This window comes from Mesoplodon densirostris, chromosome X (genome assembly GCF_025265405.1).
Source record: "Mesoplodon densirostris isolate mMesDen1 chromosome X, mMesDen1 primary haplotype, whole genome shotgun sequence".
In the NCBI taxonomy this organism is placed as follows: domain Eukaryota; kingdom Metazoa; phylum Chordata; class Mammalia; order Artiodactyla; family Ziphiidae; genus Mesoplodon; species Mesoplodon densirostris.
In genome coordinates this window covers 19063657-19086334 of record NC_082681.1, presented here as the reverse complement: position 1 = coordinate 19086334, position 22678 = coordinate 19063657, and the positions used below count along the sequence as shown (strand labels likewise).

Below are 22678 nucleotides of genomic sequence, written 5' to 3'. Positions count from 1 at the left end.
AAATAAATAATTTTTTTAGATAAATAAGACTTTAAAAAGGATGAAGCTAATATACAAGCTGCTGTCCAAAACCAAACATGGTGTAACCATGAGTAATCAGAATGCCTGGGGAAAGGGCAACTCTCAACAAAAAAGGGCATTCCTTTCCTTAGGGGAAATAATTCCCTTTCTTTGTCCTCATTTTATTTTATTTATTTATTAAATCAGTTTACTCTTTTTACTTTTTACTTTTATTTATTTATTTATTTATTAATTATCTATTTATTTTTGGCTGTGTTGGTTCTCCGTTACTGTGAGTGGGGTTTCTCTACTTGCGGCGAGTGGTGGCTACTCTTTCGTTGCGGTGCACGGGCATCTCCTTGCGATGGCTTCTCTTGTTGCAGAGCATGCATTCGAGGCACACGGGCTTCAGTAGTTATGGCACACAGGCTCATTAGTTGTGGCTCACAGGCTTAGTTGCTCCGCAGCCTGTGGGATCTTCCCGGACTAGGGGTCAAACCCATGTCCTTGCATTGTCAGTGGATACTGAACCACTGTGCCACCAGGGAAGTCCCTCCTTACTGATCTTCTAACTAGTTGTTCTTCTCATTTATTTTCCTGACCCTAATGGTTAGCCAGAGGTGAAATCTTATGGTCTTCTCCGGTCTTTTCTGCCTGAGTCCTGCCCTGGGCATGCACACCCAAATATACATGGGAGCATTTCAAAGCCCTTCTTCTCCAAAGTATCTCACTCCTCAGTTTTTCTTTCCAGGATTCTGGCATGTCTGTTGTTTGCCATAAGCTTCAGCAGCTTACTCACTTGCCTTTCAATGTTTCTGAGGAACATCCTTCACATAGCTGCTTCTCCACTCTAAAAGAGCTTAGAGTTAAGACAACAGAAAAGCAAAAATCCCCTTGCGTCAGTCCTTCAGGAAGCCTTCTAGACAGCTTTAAACAAACACAATTCCTTGGGAGTAAGGTCTACTCTCCTCCCTCCTGAGCCACGAACCCTCTCTTGGAATGCAGGCTGACATCTTCAAGACCGCTGCTCTACTAGGGAAGGGCTGGGGCAAGAATAACTTAAAATGCCAGCAAATTCTCCTGTCACATTTCATGGCTCTTCTTCAGACTTAACATTCGCATGGTTGCTGTAAACCTCTGATGATCTTCCAGAGTTCCAATAAACTTGATTCTGACCATTTTATTCCCAGTGTTTCTGGAGTACCCTACCCAGAGTACCCTACTCTGCCATGTTCACCAATATCACTCAGTTCCATGAGTGACATTTTGAAGTTTAGATTCTCCTGCTAACATCTAAATTTAACAGTGTGGTGGCTTCCCTGGTGGCACCGTGTTTGGGAACCCACCTGCCAAAGCAGGGCACACGGGTTCGAGCCCTGGCCTGGGAAGATCACACATGTCACAGAGCGACTAGGCCCATGTGCCACAACTACTGAAGCCCGTGTGCCACAAGTGCTGAAGCCTGCACGCCTGGAGCCTGTGCTCCGCAGCAAGAGAAGCCACCGCAATGAGAAGCCCTCACACCACAACAAAGAGTAGCCCCTGTTCGCGGCAACTAGAGAAAGCCCGCGCAGAGCAACGGAGGACCCAACGCAGCCAAAAAATAAAGAAATAAAATAAATTTATTAAAAAAACAACAACAGTGCACACTTTTTTTTCTGAAAGGAATAACAAATCAGAAAAGTAGAAATTTCTCTAGCATCATGGACCTTGTGAAAAATCAATAAAATGTTTTAGTTTATATATGCAACGTCAAAATCCCTTTGCACACTTAAATTTTTGCAAACTAATACAAACATAACAATACTGCTCCATATAAACCTTCGTTTAAACATTAAAGGAAATAGGTACAATATTTTTCCTTTTAGTGCTTCTGAAGCACAGAATGCACAAGTCCACCTGAAGACGTTCTGCCATCACATGCCAGAACAAATGTCAGGGGTTGAGGCAGCCTAAGGTGCACTTTGGAATGCCTCTAGACACAACTGAAGAGAGTTGGACGTACATTGTTTGGTGACTCCCCCTGACCCTCCCACGGAGAAATAAGCTACCCAAAGAGCAGCCTTCTTACTCTTTGATCCAAACCGTCCTGAATATTGCATGGTTTTAAAGGCACAGCTAGGAATGGTTGAAAACTTTGTTCAGCACACACAAGATTACCAGTTGGCCTCTGAACACCTATTCTTTCTAAAGGACATAGTAAGAGCACCAAGTAGTGCCCCACCTGCACGTGGCCCCTAGTCACTCTGGAAATGCCCAGGACGGCCAAGTTCAAGAGTGAACCCTTATCACATGTGGTAGGGGCGACAGGGTTGACTGATTTTAACCTGCTGGCTTAATAACATCACCTTCCTCAATTGGGAAAAGTAACAACAAAACAACCAACTAATACTTTCAAAGAAAACTCATAGGGCAAAAGCCAGCTTTTACTGCCAGAGAATCTGAAAACAAAAAGCTCCACTGCTATTTCTTAGCCTCTGGAAGGCAGTTCCCTTGACTAAAACATCGTAGGATAGTCAACAATATCCCATTCCATCCTACAACACAGAACACTTATTCTTTTTTCCTCCTTGGTCTTTGCGTTAACATCATAATCTCCTGTTGATGTGATTAACGTTCTTGAGAAGGTGATGGGATTCTATTTTTTCTAGTACCTTCTCAAGGTACTGAATTAAGTGTTGTCTTTTGAACCTAAAGAAGAAAAAGAAATTGTATTATCCAAAAGGTCCTTAAAGCATTTATGATGCACGAGGCACCATGCAGGGTACAAAGTGGGACTGGCCATTCACATGGGAAATAGAAAATGTATGTTCATGTAAAGATAGGGCTTAGCTAATACCGTGATTACCACCTGAGAGCCCAAGCCCACCTCAGACTGTGAGGAGTCCAGAAGGCTCCACAGACCTAGATGAATGAGTTGGCCTCAGGTAGTATTAATCTGGACGGCTCTGCAAACACCCTTTAATTATGACTGAGGGCCAGGGCTTAGGAAAGCAAGGCAGGACTTCCCTCGTGGCACAGTGGTTAAGAATCCGCCTGCCAGCCCTATTTACAATAGCCCGGAGATGGAAACAACCTAAGTGTCCATCATCGGATGAATGGGTAAAGAAGATGTGGCACATATATACAATGGAATATTACTCAGCCATAAAAAGAAATGAAATTGAGCTATTTGTAATGAGGTGGATGGACCTAGAGTCTGTCATACAGAGTGAAGTAAGTCAGAAAGAGAAAGACAAATACTGTATGCTGACACATATATATGGAATTTAAGAAAAAAAAATGTCATGAAGAACATAGGGGTAAGACAGGAATAAAGACACAGACCTACTAGAGCATGGACTTGAGGATATGGGGAGGGGGAAGGGAAAGCTGTGACAAAGAGAAAGAGAGGCATGGACATATATACACTACCAAACGTAAGGTAGATAGCTAGTGGGAAGCAGCCGCATAGCACAGGGAGATCAGCTCGGTTCTTTGTGACCGCCTGGAGGGGTGGGATAGGGAGGGTGGGAGGGAGACACAAAAGAGAGGGGATATGGGAACATATGTATATGTATAACTGATTAAATTTGTAAAATAAAAATTAAAAAAAAAAAAAAAAAAGGATCCGCCTGCCAATGCAGGGGACATGGGTCCGAGCCCTGGTCCGGGAAGATCCCACATGCTGCGGAGCAACAAAGCCCGCGAGCCACAACTACTGGGCCCACGTGCCACAACTACTGAAGCCTGTGCACCTAGAGCCTGTGCTCCACAGCAGGAGAAGCCACCGCAATGAGTACCCACGCACTGCAACAAAGAGTAGCCCGCGCTCACAAAATCTAGGGAAACCCCATGCGGAGCAACGAAGATCAAACGAAGCAGAATATTAATTAATTAATTAATTAATTTTTAAAAAGAAAAAGAAAAGCAAGTCAGAACCAATCCTCCGCCTATCTTGCACTGGGCCCTCCTGCTTAGAAAAAGCACAATGAAGAGTTCCTCTTTACACCCACCTTGCAGCTTCCTTGATAGTAAATTCAATAAATTGTTTCCTCACTGCAAGAGGTCCTTGCACTCCTTCAAGCAAATTGAAAATTCCTTCATACTCTGAAGATATGAAAAAAAATTACTATTTTGAAAAATATGGATGAAACATAAAATTCAATCTTTACACATCATCAGTAATCATTCCTTGTGTGTGGAAAGTTAGGTATAGATTGTATTTGAAACACTCAAATCAAGACATCTGCACATATCTGCCAGGGAAACTCTAAATCCTAATTAAATGTGGTCTGCTGAATAACGGCCCCACAAGTTGTCCATATCCTAATTCTGAGAACCTGTGAACATGTTACCTTATATGGCAAAAGAGACTTTACTTTGCAGATGTGATTAAGTTATGGCTCTTGAGATGGGGAGATTATCCATCTTTATACATGTTGCCCAACATAACCACAAATAACTTTATAAAAGGGAGGCAGTAGAGCTGGTCAGAAAGAAAAGATGTAAGGGTGGGAGCAGAGGTTAGAGAGGAGAGAAGGGGCTAAGTTGCTGGCTTGAAGATGGAGGGAGGGCCCACGAGCGAAGGAACACAGGCAGCCTGTAGAAGCTGGAAGAGGCAAGGAAACAGATTCTCCCTTGAGCCTGCAGAAGGAACCCTGGCCTGCCAGCACCTTCATGCTAGCCCAATGAAAATAATTTCAGACCTGACTTCCACAACTCTAAGATAATACAGTTTTGAGCCACGAAGTTTGCGATAACTGGTTACAGCAGCAAAAGGAAACTATTACAGCAAGTAAGGGGAAAAAGAGAAAGGTGTATTTGGGTCTTTTTTTAGGTAAGGCGGGAGGAATCATTTTAAATTATGTGAAAACCCAATACTTCCCAAAAATACACCTCAAGAGATACCTTGAATCTATTCTGAATCCTAACAGGAAAGGTACCACCATTATATTATTAACAGATGTTCTTTCACTACTTACTTCACCCAAATTTTCGAACTTCCTTCCTTAACTGGTATTTTATATCATCATTGATTCTTTGTGCCATAGCAGGACTTATTTGCGATGTATTTGGCCCAGCTTCCAAAGCAGATGTTGCCGAGACTTTTTGATCATCTACAGAGACATTGCAGATCTTGGTTCCTCCTACGAGTGCATTACTACCAGGATTGTGCATCAGGTCATCTTTCCTGAGACTAGTGAAATCATCAGACAGAGAATCCACCTGGTTCGGGCGGATACTATCTCCTGTCACGTTCACAAGCTCTGGGGCAGCAGACTTTGACAAGAAGCCATCGGGTGGGATTGGACCATATTCCATCTTCACCACATCAACATCGTGAGTGACAGTAACATCTGGAAACCAAATTAACAAGTGGAGCTGTGACGTAAGTGCATTATGGCAACCCCTCAGGGACAGCCCGGTGCTCCTCAGTTTTGAGGAAATTGTTTCATAAAGCAAGAGGATGTACCAGATGGAGCCTGAGACCCCTCAAATTGAGCTCAGGAAGGTAATACGACAAACACACTTTCTTCTCTTCATGGCACCATGAATACACATGGAAACCAAGTAAGACAGTACAACTAATAAAGAGGCTCAGGTCCCTGGTGCTGAGGGTTTAGCTGCAGCTTGGGCTCTACAAGCTGAAAAACAGCACGTCTCACTTGGTGTCATGATTTCTGTCCTTTACCTATGAAATGCCATGCTCTACCGAGCTTGACGTCAGATTATATGCCCCCCCTCGCCAAACTCCCGCCTCTCTCCCTCAAAAATTCTGGGGAAACACAGGGGGTGGCCATTAGATCTGAAGGTTCTGTATGGCCCCCATCACCCCACCCCAAATCCCTGTCAGTATATGATCCTCCTCATCCATCTTTTCTCTCTCGGAAGCGTGAGTTTCTTTTTACTCCAGGTCTGACACCACTTCTCCATTGACTCGTCCTGCTCTGTGCTGGGGGCCGTGCCAGGAGCTGGGGAGCGGCAGCCAACAGGACAGACGCCAACAATCCCCACACTTATGGAGCTTCCATGCTCATGGGGAGGCCAGGCAGTTAAGTGTACAATGATCCAACAAAATTATTACAGTTTGAATTCGTGCTAGGGAAGAAGTAAGCAGGGATGGGACAGAGAGCAGGAGGGGAAGCCCCAGTGGACCACGTGGTCGGGAAGGCCCTCCTGAGGAGGCGTCCTTTGGGCAGAGCCTGGAGGAGGAGAGAGAGCCGGCCTGTGCACATGCAGAGGAAGAGCCCCAGACTGTGGCAAGGGCACGTGCATAGCCCTGGGAAGGGGACTGGCCAGGGAGCACAGAGCAAAAGACAGAGGCAGAGAGAGCATGGAGGAGACGAGAGGCCACGTGTTAGGAGAGGATGGTGGGGCCAGGTCGTGCACAGCTGGTAGACCAGAGTAGGGAGTTCAGATTGTGTTCTGAGTGCCTGGGAAAGGTGATGATGGGTCTTCAGGATGCAAGTGGCATGATCTCATTTCTGTGTTGACATGATCACTCCGGCTACAGTGTTCGACAGTGAGGGTCAGACTCTAGCAAGAATAGGAATCAGATCAGATAAGAAGCTATTGTAGTATCTTGTTGAAAGATCATGTCAGAGGGGAGTAGACAGAGAAAAAATGGTGGGATTCAGGAATTTTTACAATAATGTTTACAGGGAAAACGACAAAGGTAAGCAGAAAAAATGAATGAAAGGGGTTTATGAATATGAGAGGAAAACCAGTAGGTCACAGGGTATAGGAATACAAGGAAGTTTCCATGAAGGAGAGAGTGAACAACTGCATCAAATATGGCTGAGAAATTAATGGCAATCTCAGCCAAAACTAGTGAGATCGATGAGAACAGCTCCAGTAAAGTGTAGGAGGCAGACTCCAGACTCTACTGGGTAAGACCGTGAAGAGGAGGTGAGAAGAGTCATTCTTATCACCTTCCATGGACATGGATGAGGCCCAAACAGAGGATCCTCCCTCTTCTTCCTGTTTCACGGACAGCAGGTCCATACTCAGCTTTTCCTTAGATGAAGAGGGATTCTCAGGTTCTCCACAAAGTTCCATTTGGTTTTCAGGCCCTACAGTAAACTCTGCTTCAACACTCATCATTTCCTATAAAACATCAATGCACATGTTCCATTTGCAACAAAACTCCAACAATCAGAAAATTGCAAACAGTTTGCATATGTATATATAACCACAAAGTTGAATCATTAATTTGAGTTTTCACCATGGTCCAAAATGTACCATACCTCAACAAATACTCTTTTCAGAAAATGCACCTGAATTTTAATCCAGTCTATATTTTAATAAAGGAGGAAGCTGGGACTTCCCTGGTGGTCCCGTGGTTAAGAACCCGCCTTCCAAAGCAGGGGGTGCAGGTTCGATCCCTGGTCAGGGACTAAGATGTCACAGGCTTTGGGGCAACTATGCCCACACACCACAGCTACTGCGCCCCACACGTCACAGCTTGAGAGCCCGCGTGCTACTAGTAGAGAGCCCATGAATAAATAAATAATTTTTTTAGATAAATAAGACTTTAAAAAGGATGAAGCTAATATACAAGCTGCTGTCCAAAACCAAACATGGTGTAACCATGAGTAATCAGAATGCCTGGGGAAAGGGCAACTCTCAACAAAAAAGGGCATTCCTTTCCTTAGGGGAAATAATTCCCTTTCTTTGTCCTCATTTTATTTTATTTATTTATTAAATCAGTTTACTCTTTTTACTTTTTACTTTTATTTATTTATTTATTTATTAATTATCTATTTATTTTTGGCTGTGTTGGTTCTCCGTTACTGTGAGTGGGGTTTCTCTACTTGCGGCGAGTGGTGGCTACTCTTTCGTTGCGGTGCACGGGCATCTCCTTGCGATGGCTTCTCTTGTTGCAGAGCATGCATTCGAGGCACACGGGCTTCAGTAGTTATGGCACACAGGCTCATTAGTTGTGGCTCACAGGCTTAGTTGCTCCGCAGCCTGTGGGATCTTCCCGGACTAGGGGTCAAACCCATGTCCTTGCATTGTCAGTGGATACTGAACCACTGTGCCACCAGGGAAGTCCCTCCTTACTGATCTTCTAACTAGTTGTTCTTCTCATTTATTTTCCTGACCCTAATGGTTAGCCAGAGGTGAAATCTTATGGTCTTCTCCGGTCTTTTCTGCCTGAGTCCTGCCCTGGGCATGCACACCCAAATATACATGGGAGCATTTCAAAGCCCTTCTTCTCCAAAGTATCTCACTCCTCAGTTTTTCTTTCCAGGATTCTGGCATGTCTGTTGTTTGCCATAAGCTTCAGCAGCTTACTCACTTGCCTTTCAATGTTTCTGAGGAACATCCTTCACATAGCTGCTTCTCCACTCTAAAAGAGCTTAGAGTTAAGACAACAGAAAAGCAAAAATCCCCTTGCGTCAGTCCTTCAGGAAGCCTTCTAGACAGCTTTAAACAAACACAATTCCTTGGGAGTAAGGTCTACTCTCCTCCCTCCTGAGCCACGAACCCTCTCTTGGAATGCAGGCTGACATCTTCAAGACCGCTGCTCTACTAGGGAAGGGCTGGGGCAAGAATAACTTAAAATGCCAGCAAATTCTCCTGTCACATTTCATGGCTCTTCTTCAGACTTAACATTCGCATGGTTGCTGTAAACCTCTGATGATCTTCCAGAGTTCCAATAAACTTGATTCTGACCATTTTATTCCCAGTGTTTCTGGAGTACCCTACCCAGAGTACCCTACTCTGCCATGTTCACCAATATCACTCAGTTCCATGAGTGACATTTTGAAGTTTAGATTCTCCTGCTAACATCTAAATTTAACAGTGTGGTGGCTTCCCTGGTGGCACCGTGTTTGGGAACCCACCTGCCAAAGCAGGGCACACGGGTTCGAGCCCTGGCCTGGGAAGATCCCACATGTCACAGAGCGACTAGGCCCATGTGCCACAACTACTGAAGCCCGTGTGCCACAAGTGCTGAAGCCTGCACGCCTGGAGCCTGTGCTCCGCAGCAAGAGAAGCCACCGCAATGAGAAGCCCTCACACCACAACAAAGAGTAGCCCCTGTTCGCGGCAACTAGAGAAAGCCCGCGCAGAGCAACGGAGGACCCAACGCAGCCAAAAAATAAAGAAATAAAATAAATTTATTAAAAAAACAACAACAGTGCACACTTTTTTTTCTGAAAGGAATAACAAATCAGAAAAGTAGAAATTTCTCTAGCATCATGGACCTTGTGAAAAATCAATAAAATGTTTTAGTTTATATATGCAACGTCAAAATCCCTTTGCACACTTAAATTTTTGCAAACTAATACAAACATAACAATACTGCTCCATATAAACCTTCGTTTAAACATTAAAGGAAATAGGTACAATATTTTTCCTTTTAGTGCTTCTGAAGCACAGAATGCACAAGTCCACCTGAAGACGTTCTGCCATCACATGCCAGAACAAATGTCAGGGGTTGAGGCAGCCTAAGGTGCACTTTGGAATGCCTCTAGACACAACTGAAGAGAGTTGGACGTACATTGTTTGGTGACTCCCCCTGACCCTCCCACGGAGAAATAAGCTACCCAAAGAGCAGCCTTCTTACTCTTTGATCCAAACCGTCCTGAATATTGCATGGTTTTAAAGGCACAGCTAGGAATGGTTGAAAACTTTGTTCAGCACACACAAGATTACCAGTTGGCCTCTGAACACCTATTCTTTCTAAAGGACATAGTAAGAGCACCAAGTAGTGCCCCACCTGCACGTGGCCCCTAGTCACTCTGGAAATGCCCAGGACGGCCAAGTTCAAGAGTGAACCCTTATCACATGTGGTAGGGGCGACAGGGTTGACTGATTTTAACCTGCTGGCTTAATAACATCACCTTCCTCAATTGGGAAAAGTAACAACAAAACAACCAACTAATACTTTCAAAGAAAACTCATAGGGCAAAAGCCAGCTTTTACTGCCAGAGAATCTGAAAACAAAAAGCTCCACTGCTATTTCTTAGCCTCTGGAAGGCAGTTCCCTTGACTAAAACATCGTAGGATAGTCAACAATATCCCATTCCATCCTACAACACAGAACACTTATTCTTTTTTCCTCCTTGGTCTTTGCGTTAACATCATAATCTCCTGTTGATGTGATTAACGTTCTTGAGAAGGTGATGGGATTCTATTTTTTCTAGTACCTTCTCAAGGTACTGAATTAAGTGTTGTCTTTTGAACCTAAAGAAGAAAAAGAAATTGTATTATCCAAAAGGTCCTTAAAGCATTTATGATGCACGAGGCACCATGCAGGGTACAAAGTGGGACTGGCCATTCACATGGGAAATAGAAAATGTATGTTCATGTAAAGATAGGGCTTAGCTAATACCGTGATTACCACCTGAGAGCCCAAGCCCACCTCAGACTGTGAGGAGTCCAGAAGGCTCCACAGACCTAGATGAATGAGTTGGCCTCAGGTAGTATTAATCTGGACGGCTCTGCAAACACCCTTTAATTATGACTGAGGGCCAGGGCTTAGGAAAGCAAGGCAGGACTTCCCTCGTGGCACAGTGGTTAAGAATCCGCCTGCCAGCCCTATTTACAATAGCCCGGAGATGGAAACAACCTAAGTGTCCATCATCGGATGAATGGGTAAAGAAGATGTGGCACATATATACAATGGAATATTACTCAGCCATAAAAAGAAATGAAATTGAGCTATTTGTAATGAGGTGGATGGACCTAGAGTCTGTCATACAGAGTGAAGTAAGTCAGAAAGAGAAAGACAAATACTGTATGCTGACACATATATATGGAATTTAAGAAAAAAAAATGTCATGAAGAACATAGGGGTAAGACAGGAATAAAGACACAGACCTACTAGAGCATGGACTTGAGGATATGGGGAGGGGGAAGGGAAAGCTGTGACAAAGAGAAAGAGAGGCATGGACATATATACACTACCAAACGTAAGGTAGATAGCTAGTGGGAAGCAGCCGCATAGCACAGAGAGATCAGCTCGGTTCTTTGTGACCGCCTGGAGGGGTGGGATAGGGAGGGTGGGAGGGAGACACAAAAGAGAGGGGATATGGGAACATATGTATATGTATAACTGATTAAATTTGTAAAATAAAAATTAAAAAAAAAAAAAAAAAAAGGATCCGCCTGCCAATGCAGGGGACATGGGTCCGAGCCCTGGTCCGGGAAGATCCCACATGCTGCGGAGCAACAAAGCCCGCGAGCCACAACTACTGGGCCCACGTGCCACAACTACTGAAGCCTGTGCACCTAGAGCCTGTGCTCCACAGCAGGAGAAGCCACCGCAATGAGTACCCACGCACTGCAACAAAGAGTAGCCCGCGCTCACAAAATCTAGGGAAACCCCATGCGGAGCAACGAAGATCAAACGAAGCAGAATATTAATTAATTAATTAATTAATTTTTAAAAAGAAAAAGAAAAGCAAGTCAGAACCAATCCTCCGCCTATCTTGCACTGGGCCCTCCTGCTTAGAAAAAGCACAATGAAGAGTTCCTCTTTACACCCACCTTGCAGCTTCCTTGATAGTAAATTCAATAAATTGTTTCCTCACTGCAAGAGGTCCTTGCACTCCTTCAAGCAAATTGAAAATTCCTTCATACTCTGAAGATATGAAAAAAAATTACTATTTTGAAAAATATGGATGAAACATAAAATTCAATCTTTACACATCATCAGTAATCATTCCTTGTGTGTGGAAAGTTAGGTATAGATTGTATTTGAAACACTCAAATCAAGACATCTGCACATATCTGCCAGGGAAACTCTAAATCCTAATTAAATGTGGTCTGCTGAATAACGGCCCCACAAGTTGTCCATATCCTAATTCTGAGAACCTGTGAACATGTTACCTTATATGGCAAAAGAGACTTTACTTTGCAGATGTGATTAAGTTATGGCTCTTGAGATGGGGAGATTATCCATCTTTATACATGTTGCCCAACGTAACCACAAATAACTTTATAAAAGGGAGGCAGTAGAGCTGGTCAGAAAGAAAAGATGTAAGGGTGGGAGCAGAGGTTAGAGAGGAGAGAAGGGGCTAAGTTGCTGGCTTGAAGATGGAGGGAGGGCCCACGAGCGAAGGAACACAGGCAGCCTGTAGAAGCTGGAAGAGGCAAGGAAACAGATTCTCCCTTGAGCCTGCAGAAGGAACCCTGGCCTGCCAGCACCTTCATGCTAGCCCAATGAAAATAATTTCAGACCTGACTTCCACAACTCTAAGATAATACAGTTTTGAGCCACGAAGTTTGCGATAACTGGTTACAGCAGCAAAAGGAAACTATTACAGCAAGTAAGGGGAAAAAGAGAAAGGTGTATTTGGGTCTTTTTTTAGGTAAGGCGGGAGGAATCATTTTAAATTATGTGAAAACCCAATACTTCCCAAAAATACACCTCAAGAGATACCTTGAATCTATTCTGAATCCTAACAGGAAAGGTACCACCATTATATTATTAACAGATGTTCTTTCACTACTTACTTCACCCAAATTTTCGAACTTCCTTCCTTAACTGGTATTTTATATCATCATTGATTCTTTGTGCCATAGCAGGACTTATTTGCGATGTATTTGGCCCAGCTTCCAAAGCAGATGTTGCCGAGACTTTTTGATCATCTACAGAGACATTGCAGATCTTGGTTCCTCCTACGAGTGCATTACTACCAGGATTGTGCATCAGGTCATCTTTCCTGAGACTAGTGAAATCATCAGACAGAGAATCCACCTGGTTCGGGCGGATACTATCTCCTGTCACGTTCACAAGCTCTGGGGCAGCAGACTTTGACAAGAAGCCATCGGGTGGGATTGGACCATATTCCATCTTCACCACATCAACATCGTGAGTGACAGTAACATCTGGAAACCAAATTAACAAGTGGAGCTGTGACGTAAGTGCATTATGGCAACCCCTCAGGGACAGCCCGGTGCTCCTCAGTTTTGAGGAAATTGTTTCATAAAGCAAGAGGATGTACCAGATGGAGCCTGAGACCCCTCAAATTGAGCTCAGGAAGGTAATACGACAAACACACTTTCTTCTCTTCATGGCACCATGAATACACATGGAAACCAAGTAAGACAGTACAACTAATAAAGAGGCTCAGGTCCCTGGTGCTGAGGGTTTAGCTGCAGCTTGGGCTCTACAAGCTGAAAAACAGCACGTCTCACTTGGTGTCATGATTTCTGTCCTTTACCTATGAAATGCCATGCTCTACCGAGCTTGACGTCAGATTATATGCCCCCCCTCGCCAAACTCCCGCCTCTCTCCCTCAAAAATTCTGGGGAAACACAGGGGGTGGCCATTAGATCTGAAGGTTCTGTATGGCCCCCATCACCCCACCCCAAATCCCTGTCAGTATATGATCCTCCTCATCCATCTTTTCTCTCTCGGAAGCGTGAGTTTCTTTTTACTCCAGGTCTGACACCACTTCTCCATTGACTCGTCCTGCTCTGTGCTGGGGGCTGTGCCAGGAGCTGGGGAGCGGCAGCCAACAGGACAGACGCCAACAATCCCCACACTTATGGAGCTTCCATGCTCATGGGGAGGCCAGGCAGTTAAGTGTACAATGATCCAACAAAATTATTACAGTTTGAATTCGTGCTAGGGAAGAAGTAAGCAGGGATGGGACAGAGAGCAGGAGGGGAAGCCCCAGTGGACCACGTGGTCGGGAAGGCCCTCCTGAGGAGGCGTCCTTTGGGCAGAGCCTGGAGGAGGAGAGAGAGCCGGCCTGTGCACATGCAGAGGAAGAGCCCCAGACTGTGGCAAGGGCACGTGCATAGCCCTGGGAAGGGGACTGGCCAGGGAGCACAGAGCAAAAGACAGAGGCAGAGAGAGCATGGAGGAGACGAGAGGCCACGTGTTAGGAGAGGATGGTGGGGCCAGGTCGTGCACAGCTGGTAGACCAGAGTAGGGAGTTCAGATTGTGTTCTGAGTGCCTGGGAAAGGTGATGATGGGTCTTCAGGATGCAAGTGGCATGATCTCATTTCTGTGTTGACATGATCACTCCGGCTACAGTGTTCGACAGTGAGGGTCAGACTCTAGCAAGAATAGGAATCAGATCAGATAAGAAGCTATTGTAGTATCTTGTTGAAAGATCATGTCAGAGGGGAGTAGACAGAGAAAAAATGGTGGGATTCAGGAATTTTTACAATAATGTTTACAGGGAAAACGACAAAGGTAAGCAGAAAAAATGAATGAAAGGGGTTTATGAATATGAGAGGAAAACCAGTAGGTCACAGGGTATAGGAATACAAGGAAGTTTCCATGAAGGAGAGAGTGAACAACTGCATCAAATATGGCTGAGAAATTAATGGCAATCTCAGCCAAAACTAGTGAGATCGATGAGAACAGCTCCAGTAAAGTGTAGGAGGCAGACTCCAGACTCTACTGGGTAAGACCGTGAAGAGGAGGTGAGAAGAGTCATTCTTATCACCTTCCATGGACATGGATGAGGCCCAAACAGAGGATCCTCCCTCTTCTTCCTGTTTCACGGACAGCAGGTCCATACTCAGCTTTTCCTTAGATGAAGAGGGATTCTCAGGTTCTCCACAAAGTTCCATTTGGTTTTCAGGCCCTACAGTAAACTCTGCTTCAACACTCATCATTTCCTATAAAACATCAATGCACATGTTCCATTTGCAACAAAACTCCAACAATCAGAAAATTGCAAACAGTTTGCATATGTATATATAACCACAAAGTTGAATCATTAATTTGAGTTTTCACCATGGTCCAAAATGTACCATACCTCAACAAATACTCTTTTCAGAAAATGCACCTGAATTTTAATCCAGTCTATATTTTAATAAAGGAGGAAGCTGGGACTTCCCTGGTGGTCCCGTGGTTAAGAACCCGCCTTCCAAAGCAGGGGGTGCAGGTTCGATCCCTGGTCAGGGACTAAGATGTCACAGGCTTTGGGGCAACTATGCCCACACACCACAGCTACTGCGCCCCACACGTCACAGCTTGAGAGCCCGCGTGCTACTAGTAGAGAGCCCATGAATAAATAAATAATTTTTTTAGATAAATAAGACTTTAAAAAGGATGAAGCTAATATACAAGCTGCTGTCCAAAACCAAACATGGTGTAACCATGAGTAATCAGAATGCCTGGGGAAAGGGCAACTCTCAACAAAAAAGGGCATTCCTTTCCTTAGGGGAAATAATTCCCTTTCTTTGTCCTCATTTTATTTTATTTATTTATTAAATCAGTTTACTCTTTTTACTTTTTACTTTTATTTATTTATTTATTTATTAATTATCTATTTATTTTTGGCTGTGTTGGTTCTCCGTTACTGTGAGTGGGGTTTCTCTACTTGCGGCGAGTGGTGGCTACTCTTTCGTTGCGGTGCACGGGCATCTCCTTGCGATGGCTTCTCTTGTTGCAGAGCATGCATTCGAGGCACACGGGCTTCAGTAGTTATGGCACACAGGCTCATTAGTTGTGGCTCACAGGCTTAGTTGCTCCGCAGCCTGTGGGATCTTCCCGGACTAGGGGTCAAACCCATGTCCTTGCATTGTCAGTGGATACTGAACCACTGTGCCACCAGGGAAGTCCCTCCTTACTGATCTTCTAACTAGTTGTTCTTCTCATTTATTTTCCTGACCCTAATGGTTAGCCAGAGGTGAAATCTTATGGTCTTCTCCGGTCTTTTCTGCCTGAGTCCTGCCCTGGGCATGCACACCCAAATATACATGGGAGCATTTCAAAGCCCTTCTTCTCCAAAGTATCTCACTCCTCAGTTTTTCTTTCCAGGATTCTGGCATGTCTGTTGTTTGCCATAAGCTTCAGCAGCTTACTCACTTGCCTTTCAATGTTTCTGAGGAACATCCTTCACATAGCTGCTTCTCCACTCTAAAAGAGCTTAGAGTTAAGACAACAGAAAAGCAAAAATCCCCTTGCGTCAGTCCTTCAGGAAGCCTTCTAGACAGCTTTAAACAAACACAATTCCTTGGGAGTAAGGTCTACTCTCCTCCCTCCTGAGCCACGAACCCTCTCTTGGAATGCAGGCTGACATCTTCAAGACCGCTGCTCTACTAGGGAAGGGCTGGGGCAAGAATAACTTAAAATGCCAGCAAATTCTCCTGTCACATTTCATGGCTCTTCTTCAGACTTAACATTCGCATGGTTGCTGTAAACCTCTGATGATCTTCCAGAGTTCCAATAAACTTGATTCTGACCATTTTATTCCCAGTGTTTCTGGAGTACCCTACCCAGAGTACCCTACTCTGCCATGTTCACCAATATCACTCAGTTCCATGAGTGACATTTTGAAGTTTAGATTCTCCTGCTAACATCTAAATTTAACAGTGTGGTGGCTTCCCTGGTGGCACCGTGTTTGGGAACCCACCTGCCAAAGCAGGGCACACGGGTTCGAGCCCTGGCCTGGGAAGATCCCACATGTCACAGAGCGACTAGGCCCATGTGCCACAACTACTGAAGCCCGTGTGCCACAAGTGCTGAAGCCTGCACGCCTGGAGCCTGTGCTCCGCAGCAAGAGAAGCCACCGCAATGAGAAGCCCTCACACCACAACAAAGAGTAGCCCCTGTTCGCGGCAACTAGAGAAAGCCCGCGCAGAGCAACGGAGGACCCAACGCAGCCAAAAAATAAAGAAATAAAATAAATTTATTAAAAAAACAACAACAGTGCACACTTTTTTTTCTGAAAGGAATAACAAATCAGAAAAGTAGAAATTTCTCTAGCATCATGGACCTTGTGAAAAATCAATAAAATGTTTTAGTTTATATATGCAACGTCAAAATCCCTTTGCACACTTAAATTTTTGCAAACTAATACAAACATAACAATACTGCTCCATATAAACCTTCATTTAAACATTAAAGGAAATAGGTACAATATTTTTCCTTTTAGTGCTTCTGAAGCACAGAATGCACAAGTCCACCTGAAGACGTTCTGCCATCACATGCCAGAACAAATGTCAGGGGTTGAGGCAGCCTAAGGTGCACTTTGGAATGCCTCTAGACACAACTGAAGAGAGTTGGACGTACATTGTTTGGTGACTCCCCCTGACCCTCCCACGGAGAAATAAGCTACCCAAAGAGCAGCCTTCTTACTCTTTGATCCAAACCGTCCTGAATATTGCATGGTTTTAAAGGCACAGCTAGGAATGGTTGAAAACTTTGTTCAGCACACACAAGATTACCAGTTGGCCTCTGAACACCTATTCTTTCTAAAGGACATAGTAAGAGCACCAAGTAGTGCCCCACCTGCACGTGGCCCCTAGTCACTCTGGAAATGCCCAGGACGGCCAAGTTCAAGAGTGAACCCTTATCACATGTGGTAGGGGCGACAGGGTTGACTGATTTTAACCTGCTGGCTTAATAACATCACCTTCCTCAATTGGGAAAAGTAACAACAAAACAACCAACTAATACTTTCAAAGAAAACTCATAGGGCAAAAGCCAGCTTTTACTGCCAGAGAATCTGAAAACAAAAAGCTCCACTGCTATTTCTTAGCCTCTGGAAGGCAGTTCCCTTGACTAAAACATCGTAGGATAGTCAACAATATCCCATTCCATCCTACAACACAGAACACTTATTCTTTTTTCCTCCTTGGTCTTTGCGTTAACATCATAATCTCCTGTTGATGTGATTAACGTTCTTGAGAAGGTGATGGGATTCTATTTTTTCTAGTACCTTCTCAAGGTACTGAATTAAGTGTTGTCTTTTGAACCTAAAGAAGAAAAAGAAATTGTATTATCCAAAAGGTCCTTAAAGCATTTATGATGCACGAGGCACCATGCAGGGTACAAAGTGGGACTGGCCATTCACATGGGAAATAGAAAATGTATGTTCATGTAAAGATAGGGCTTAGCTAATACCGTGATTACCACCTGAGAGCCCAAGCCCACCTCAGACTGTGAGGAGTCCAGAAGGCTCCACAGACCTAGATGAATGAGTTGGCCTCAGGTAGTATTAATCTGGACGGCTCTGCAAACACCCTTTAATTATGACTGAGGGCCAGGGCTTAGGAAAGCAAGGCAGGACTTCCCTCGTGGCACAGTGGTTAAGAATCCGCCTGCCAGCCCTATTTACAATAGCCCGGAGATGGAAACAACCTAAGTGTCCATCATCGGATGAATGGGTAAAGAAGATGTGGCACATATATACAATGGAATATTACTCAGCCATAAAAAGAAATGAAATTGAGCTATTTGTAATGAGGTGGATGGACCTAGAGTCTGTCATACAGAGTGAAGTAAGTCAGAAAGAGAAAGACAAATACTGTATGCTGACACATATATATGGAATTTAAGAAAAAAAAATGTCATGAAGAACATAGGGGTAAGACAGGAATAAAGACACAGACCTACTAGAGCATGGACTTGAGGATATGGGGAGGGGGAAGGGAAAGCTGTGACAAAGAGAAAGAGAGGCATGGACATATATACACTACCAAACGTAAGGTAGATAGCTAGTGGGAAGCAGCCGCATAGCACAGGGAGATCAGCTCGGTTCTTTGTGACCGCCTGGAGGGGTGGGATAGGGAGGGTGGGAGGGAGACACAAAAGAGAGGGGATATGGGAACATATGTATATGTATAACTGATTAAATTTGTAAAATAAAAATTAAAAAAAAAAAAAAAAAAAAGGATCCGCCTGCCAATGCAGGGGACATGGGTCCGAGCCCTGGTCCGGGAAGATCCCACATGCTGCGGAGCAACAAAGCCCGCGAGCCACAACTACTGGGCCCACGTGCCACAACTACTGAAGCCTGTGCACCTAGAGCCTGTGCTCCACAGCAGGAGAAGCCACCGCAATGAGTACCCACGCACTGCAACAAAGAGTAGCCCGCGCTCACAAAATCTAGGGAAACCCCATGCGGAGCAACGAAGATCAAACGAAGCAGAATATTAATTAATTAATTAATTAATTTTTAAAAAGAAAAAGAAAAGCAAGTCAGAACCAATCCTCCGCCTATCTTGCACTGGGCCCTCCTGCTTAGAAAAAGCACAATGAAGAGTTCCTCTTTACACCCACCTTGCAGCTTCCTTGATAGTAAATTCAATAAATTGTTTCCTCACTGCAAGAGGTCCTTGCACTCCTTCAAGCAAATTGAAAATTCCTTCATACTCTGAAGATATGAAAAAAAATTACTATTTTGAAAAATATGGATGAAACATAAAATTCAATCTTTACACATCATCAGTAATCATTCCTTGTGTGTGGAAAGTTAGGTATAGATTGTATTTGAAACACTCAAATCAAGACATCTGCACATATCTGCCAGGGAAACTCTAAATCCTAATTAAATGTGGTCTGCTGAATAACGGCCCCACAAGTTGTCCATATCCTAATTCTGAGAACCTGTGAACATGTTACCTTATATGGCAAAAGAGACTTTACTTTGCAGATGTGATTAAGTTATGGCTCTTGAGATGGGGAGATTATCCATCTTTATACATGTTGCCCAACGTAACCACAAATAACTTTATAAAAGGGAGGCAGTAGAGCTGGTCAGAAAGAAAAGATGTAAGGGTGGGAGCAGAGGTTAGAGAGGAGAGAAGGGGCTAAGTTGCTGGCTTGAAGATGGAGGGAGGGCCCACGAGCGAAGGAACACAGGCAGCCTGTAGAAGCTGGAAGAGGCAAGGAAACAGATTCTCCCTTGAGCCTGCAGAAGGAACCCTGGCCTGCCAGCACCTTCATGCTAGCCCAATAAAAATAATTTCAGACCTGACTTCCACAACTCTAAGATAATACAGTTTTGAGCCACGAAGTTTGCGATAACTGGTTACAGCAGCAAAAGGAAACTATTACAGCAAGTAAGGGGAAAAAGAGAGAGGTGTATTTGGGTCTTTTTTTAGGTAAGGCGGGAGGAATCATTTTAAATTATGTGAAAACCCAATACTTCCCAAAAATGCACCTCAAGAGATACCTTGAATCTATTCTGAATCCTAAAAGGAAAGGGACCACCATTATATTATTAACAGATGTTCTTTCACTACTTACTTCGCCCAAATTTTCGAACTTCCTTCCTTAACTGGTATTTTATATCATCATTGATTCTTTGTGCCATAGCAGGACTTATTTGCGATGTATTTGGCCCAGCTTCCAAAGCAGATGTTGCCGAGACTTTTTGATCATCTACAGAGACATTGCAGATCTTGGTTCCTCCTATGAGTGCATTACTACCAGGATTGTGCATCAGGTCATCTTTCCTGAGACTAGTGAAATCATCAGACAGAGAATCCACCTGGTTCGGGCGGATACTATCTCCTGTCACGTTCACAAGCTCTGGGGCAGCAGACTTTGACAAGAAGCCATCGGGTGGGATTGGACCATATTCCATCTTCACCACATCAACATCGTGAGTGACAGTAACATCTGGAAACCAAATTAACAAGTGGAGCTGTGACGTAAGTGCATTATGGCAACCCCTCAGGGACAGCCCGGTGCTCCTCAGTTTTGAGGAAATTGTTTCATAAAGCAAGAGGATGTACCAGATGGAGCCTGAGACCCCTCAAATTGAGCTCAGGAAGGTAATACGACAAACACACTTTCTTCTCTTCTTGGCACCATGAATACATATGGAAACCAAGTAAGACAGTACAACTAATAAAGAGGCTCAGGTCCCTGGTGCTGAGGGTTTAGCTGCAGCTTGGGCTCTACAAGCTGAAAAGCAGCACGTCTCACTTGGTGTCATGATTTCTGTCCTTTACCTATGAAATGCCATGCTCTACCAAGCTTGACGTCAGATTATATGGTCCCCCCGCCAAACTCCCGCCTCTCTCCCTCAAAAGTTCTGAGGAAACACAGGGGGTGGCCATTAGATCTGAAGGTTCTGTATGGCCCCCATCACCCCACCCCAAATCCCTGTCAGTATATGATCCTCCTCATCCATCTTCTCTCTCTCGGAAGCGTGAGTTTCTTTTTACTCCAGGTCTGACACCTCTTCTCCATTGACTCGTCCTGCTCTGTGCTGGGGGCCGTGCCAGGAGCTGGGGAGCGGCAGCCAACAGGACAGACGCCAACAATCCCCACACTTATGGAGCTTCCATGCTCATGGGGAGGCCAGGCAGTAAGTGTACAATGATCCAACAAAATTATTACAGTTTGAATTCGTGCTAGGGAAGAAGTAAGCAGGGATGGGACAGAGAGCAGGAGGGGAAGCCCCAGTGGACCACGTGGTCGGGAAGGCCCTCCTGAGGAGGCGTCCTTTGGGCAGAGCCTGGAGGAGGAGAGAGAGCCGGCCTGTGCACATGCAGAGGAAGAGCCCCAGGCTGTGGCAAGGGCACGTGCATAGCCCTGGGAAGGGGACTGGCCAGGGAGCACAGAGCAAAAGACAGAGGCAGAGAGAGCAAGGAGGAGACGAGAGGCCACGTGTTAGGAGAGGATGGTGGGGCCAGGTCGTGCACAGTTGGTAGACCAGAGTAGGGAGTTCAGATTGTGTACTGAGTGCCTGGGAATGGTGATGATGGGTCTTCAGGATGCAAGTGGCATGATCTCATTTCTGTGTTGACATGATCACTCCGGCTACAGTGTTCGACAGTGAGGGTCAGACTCTAGCAAGAATAGGAATCAGATCAGATAAGAAGCTATTGTAGTATCTTGTTGAAAGATCATGTCAGAGGGGAGTAGACAGAGAAAAAATGGTGGGATTCAGGAATCTTTACAATAATATTTACAGGGAAAACGACAAAGGTAAGCAGAAAAAATGAATGAAAGGGGTTTATGAATATGAGAGGAAAACCAGTAGGTCACAGGGTATAGGAATACAAGGAAGTTTCCATGAAGGAGAGAGTGAACAACTGCATCAAATATGGCTGAGAAATTAATGGCAATCTCAGCCAAAACTAGTGAGATCGATGAGAACAGCTCCAGTAAGTGTAGGAGGCAGACTCCAGACTCTACTGGGTAAGACCGTGAAGAGGAGGTGAGAAGAGTCATTCTTACCACCTTCCATGGACATGGATGAGGCCCAAACAGAGGATCCTCCCTCTTCTTCCTGTTTCACGGACAGCAGGTCCATACTCAGCTTTTCCTTAGATGAAGAGGGATTCTCGGGTTCTCCACAAAGTTCCATTTGGTTTTCAGGCCCTACAGTAAACTCTGCTTCAACACTCATCATTTCCTATAAAACATCAATGCACATGTTCCATTTGCAACAAAACTCCAACAATCAGAAAATTGCAAACAGTTTGCATATGTATATATAACCACAAAGTTGAATCATTAATTTGAGTTTTCACCATGGTCCAATATGTACCATACCTCAACAAATACTCTTTTCAGAAAATGCACCTGAATTTTAATCCAGTCTATAGTTTAAAAAAGGAGGAAGCTGGGACTTCCCTGGTGGTCCCGTGGTTAAGAACCCGCCTTCCAAAGCAGGGGGTGCAGGTTCGATCCCTGGTCAGGGACTAAGATGCCACATGTTTTGGGGCAACTTAACCCATGCACCGCATCTACTGAGCCCCACGCACCACAACCTGGCAGCCCACGTGCTGCACCTACAGAGCCCATGCGCTCTGGAGCCCATGTGCCACACCTAGAAAGCCTGCGTGCCACAACTACTGAGCCTGTGCGACCTGAAGCCGATGCACCTCAACTAGGGAGAAGCCCGAGCGCCGCAATGAAGAGCCCATGCACCACAACAAAAGATCCCACGTCCCACAGCTAAGACCCGACGCCGCCAAAAATGAATGAATGAAGAAGTAAATAAATAAATATTTTTAAAATATATAAATAAA

The 22678-nt window shown here is 44.6% G+C and overlaps 1 protein-coding gene and 2 pseudogenes across 1 annotated transcript; all 3 read right to left on the bottom strand.

Moving 5' to 3' along the window:
- Positions 1-2094: 2094 nt before the first annotated feature.
- Positions 2095-7083, bottom strand: LOC132481501 (integrator complex subunit 6-like; annotated as a pseudogene).
- A 2496-nt stretch (positions 7084-9579) lies between these two features.
- LOC132481500 (integrator complex subunit 6-like) lies at positions 9580-14569 on the bottom strand (annotated as a pseudogene).
- Positions 14570-17069: 2500 nt separating this feature from the next.
- On the bottom strand, positions 17070-22053 carry LOC132481499 (integrator complex subunit 6-like). Its single transcript, XM_060086395.1, has 4 exons — positions 21882-22053; positions 19938-20312; positions 18969-19062; positions 17070-17662 (listed from the first exon to the last, which is right to left on the bottom strand). Exons 1-4 carry the CDS (start codon positions 22051-22053, stop codon positions 17560-17562), a joined length of 744 nt encoding a protein of 247 aa, XP_059942378.1. The 3' UTR covers positions 17070-17559.
- Between the last annotated feature and the right edge of the window lie 625 nt (positions 22054-22678).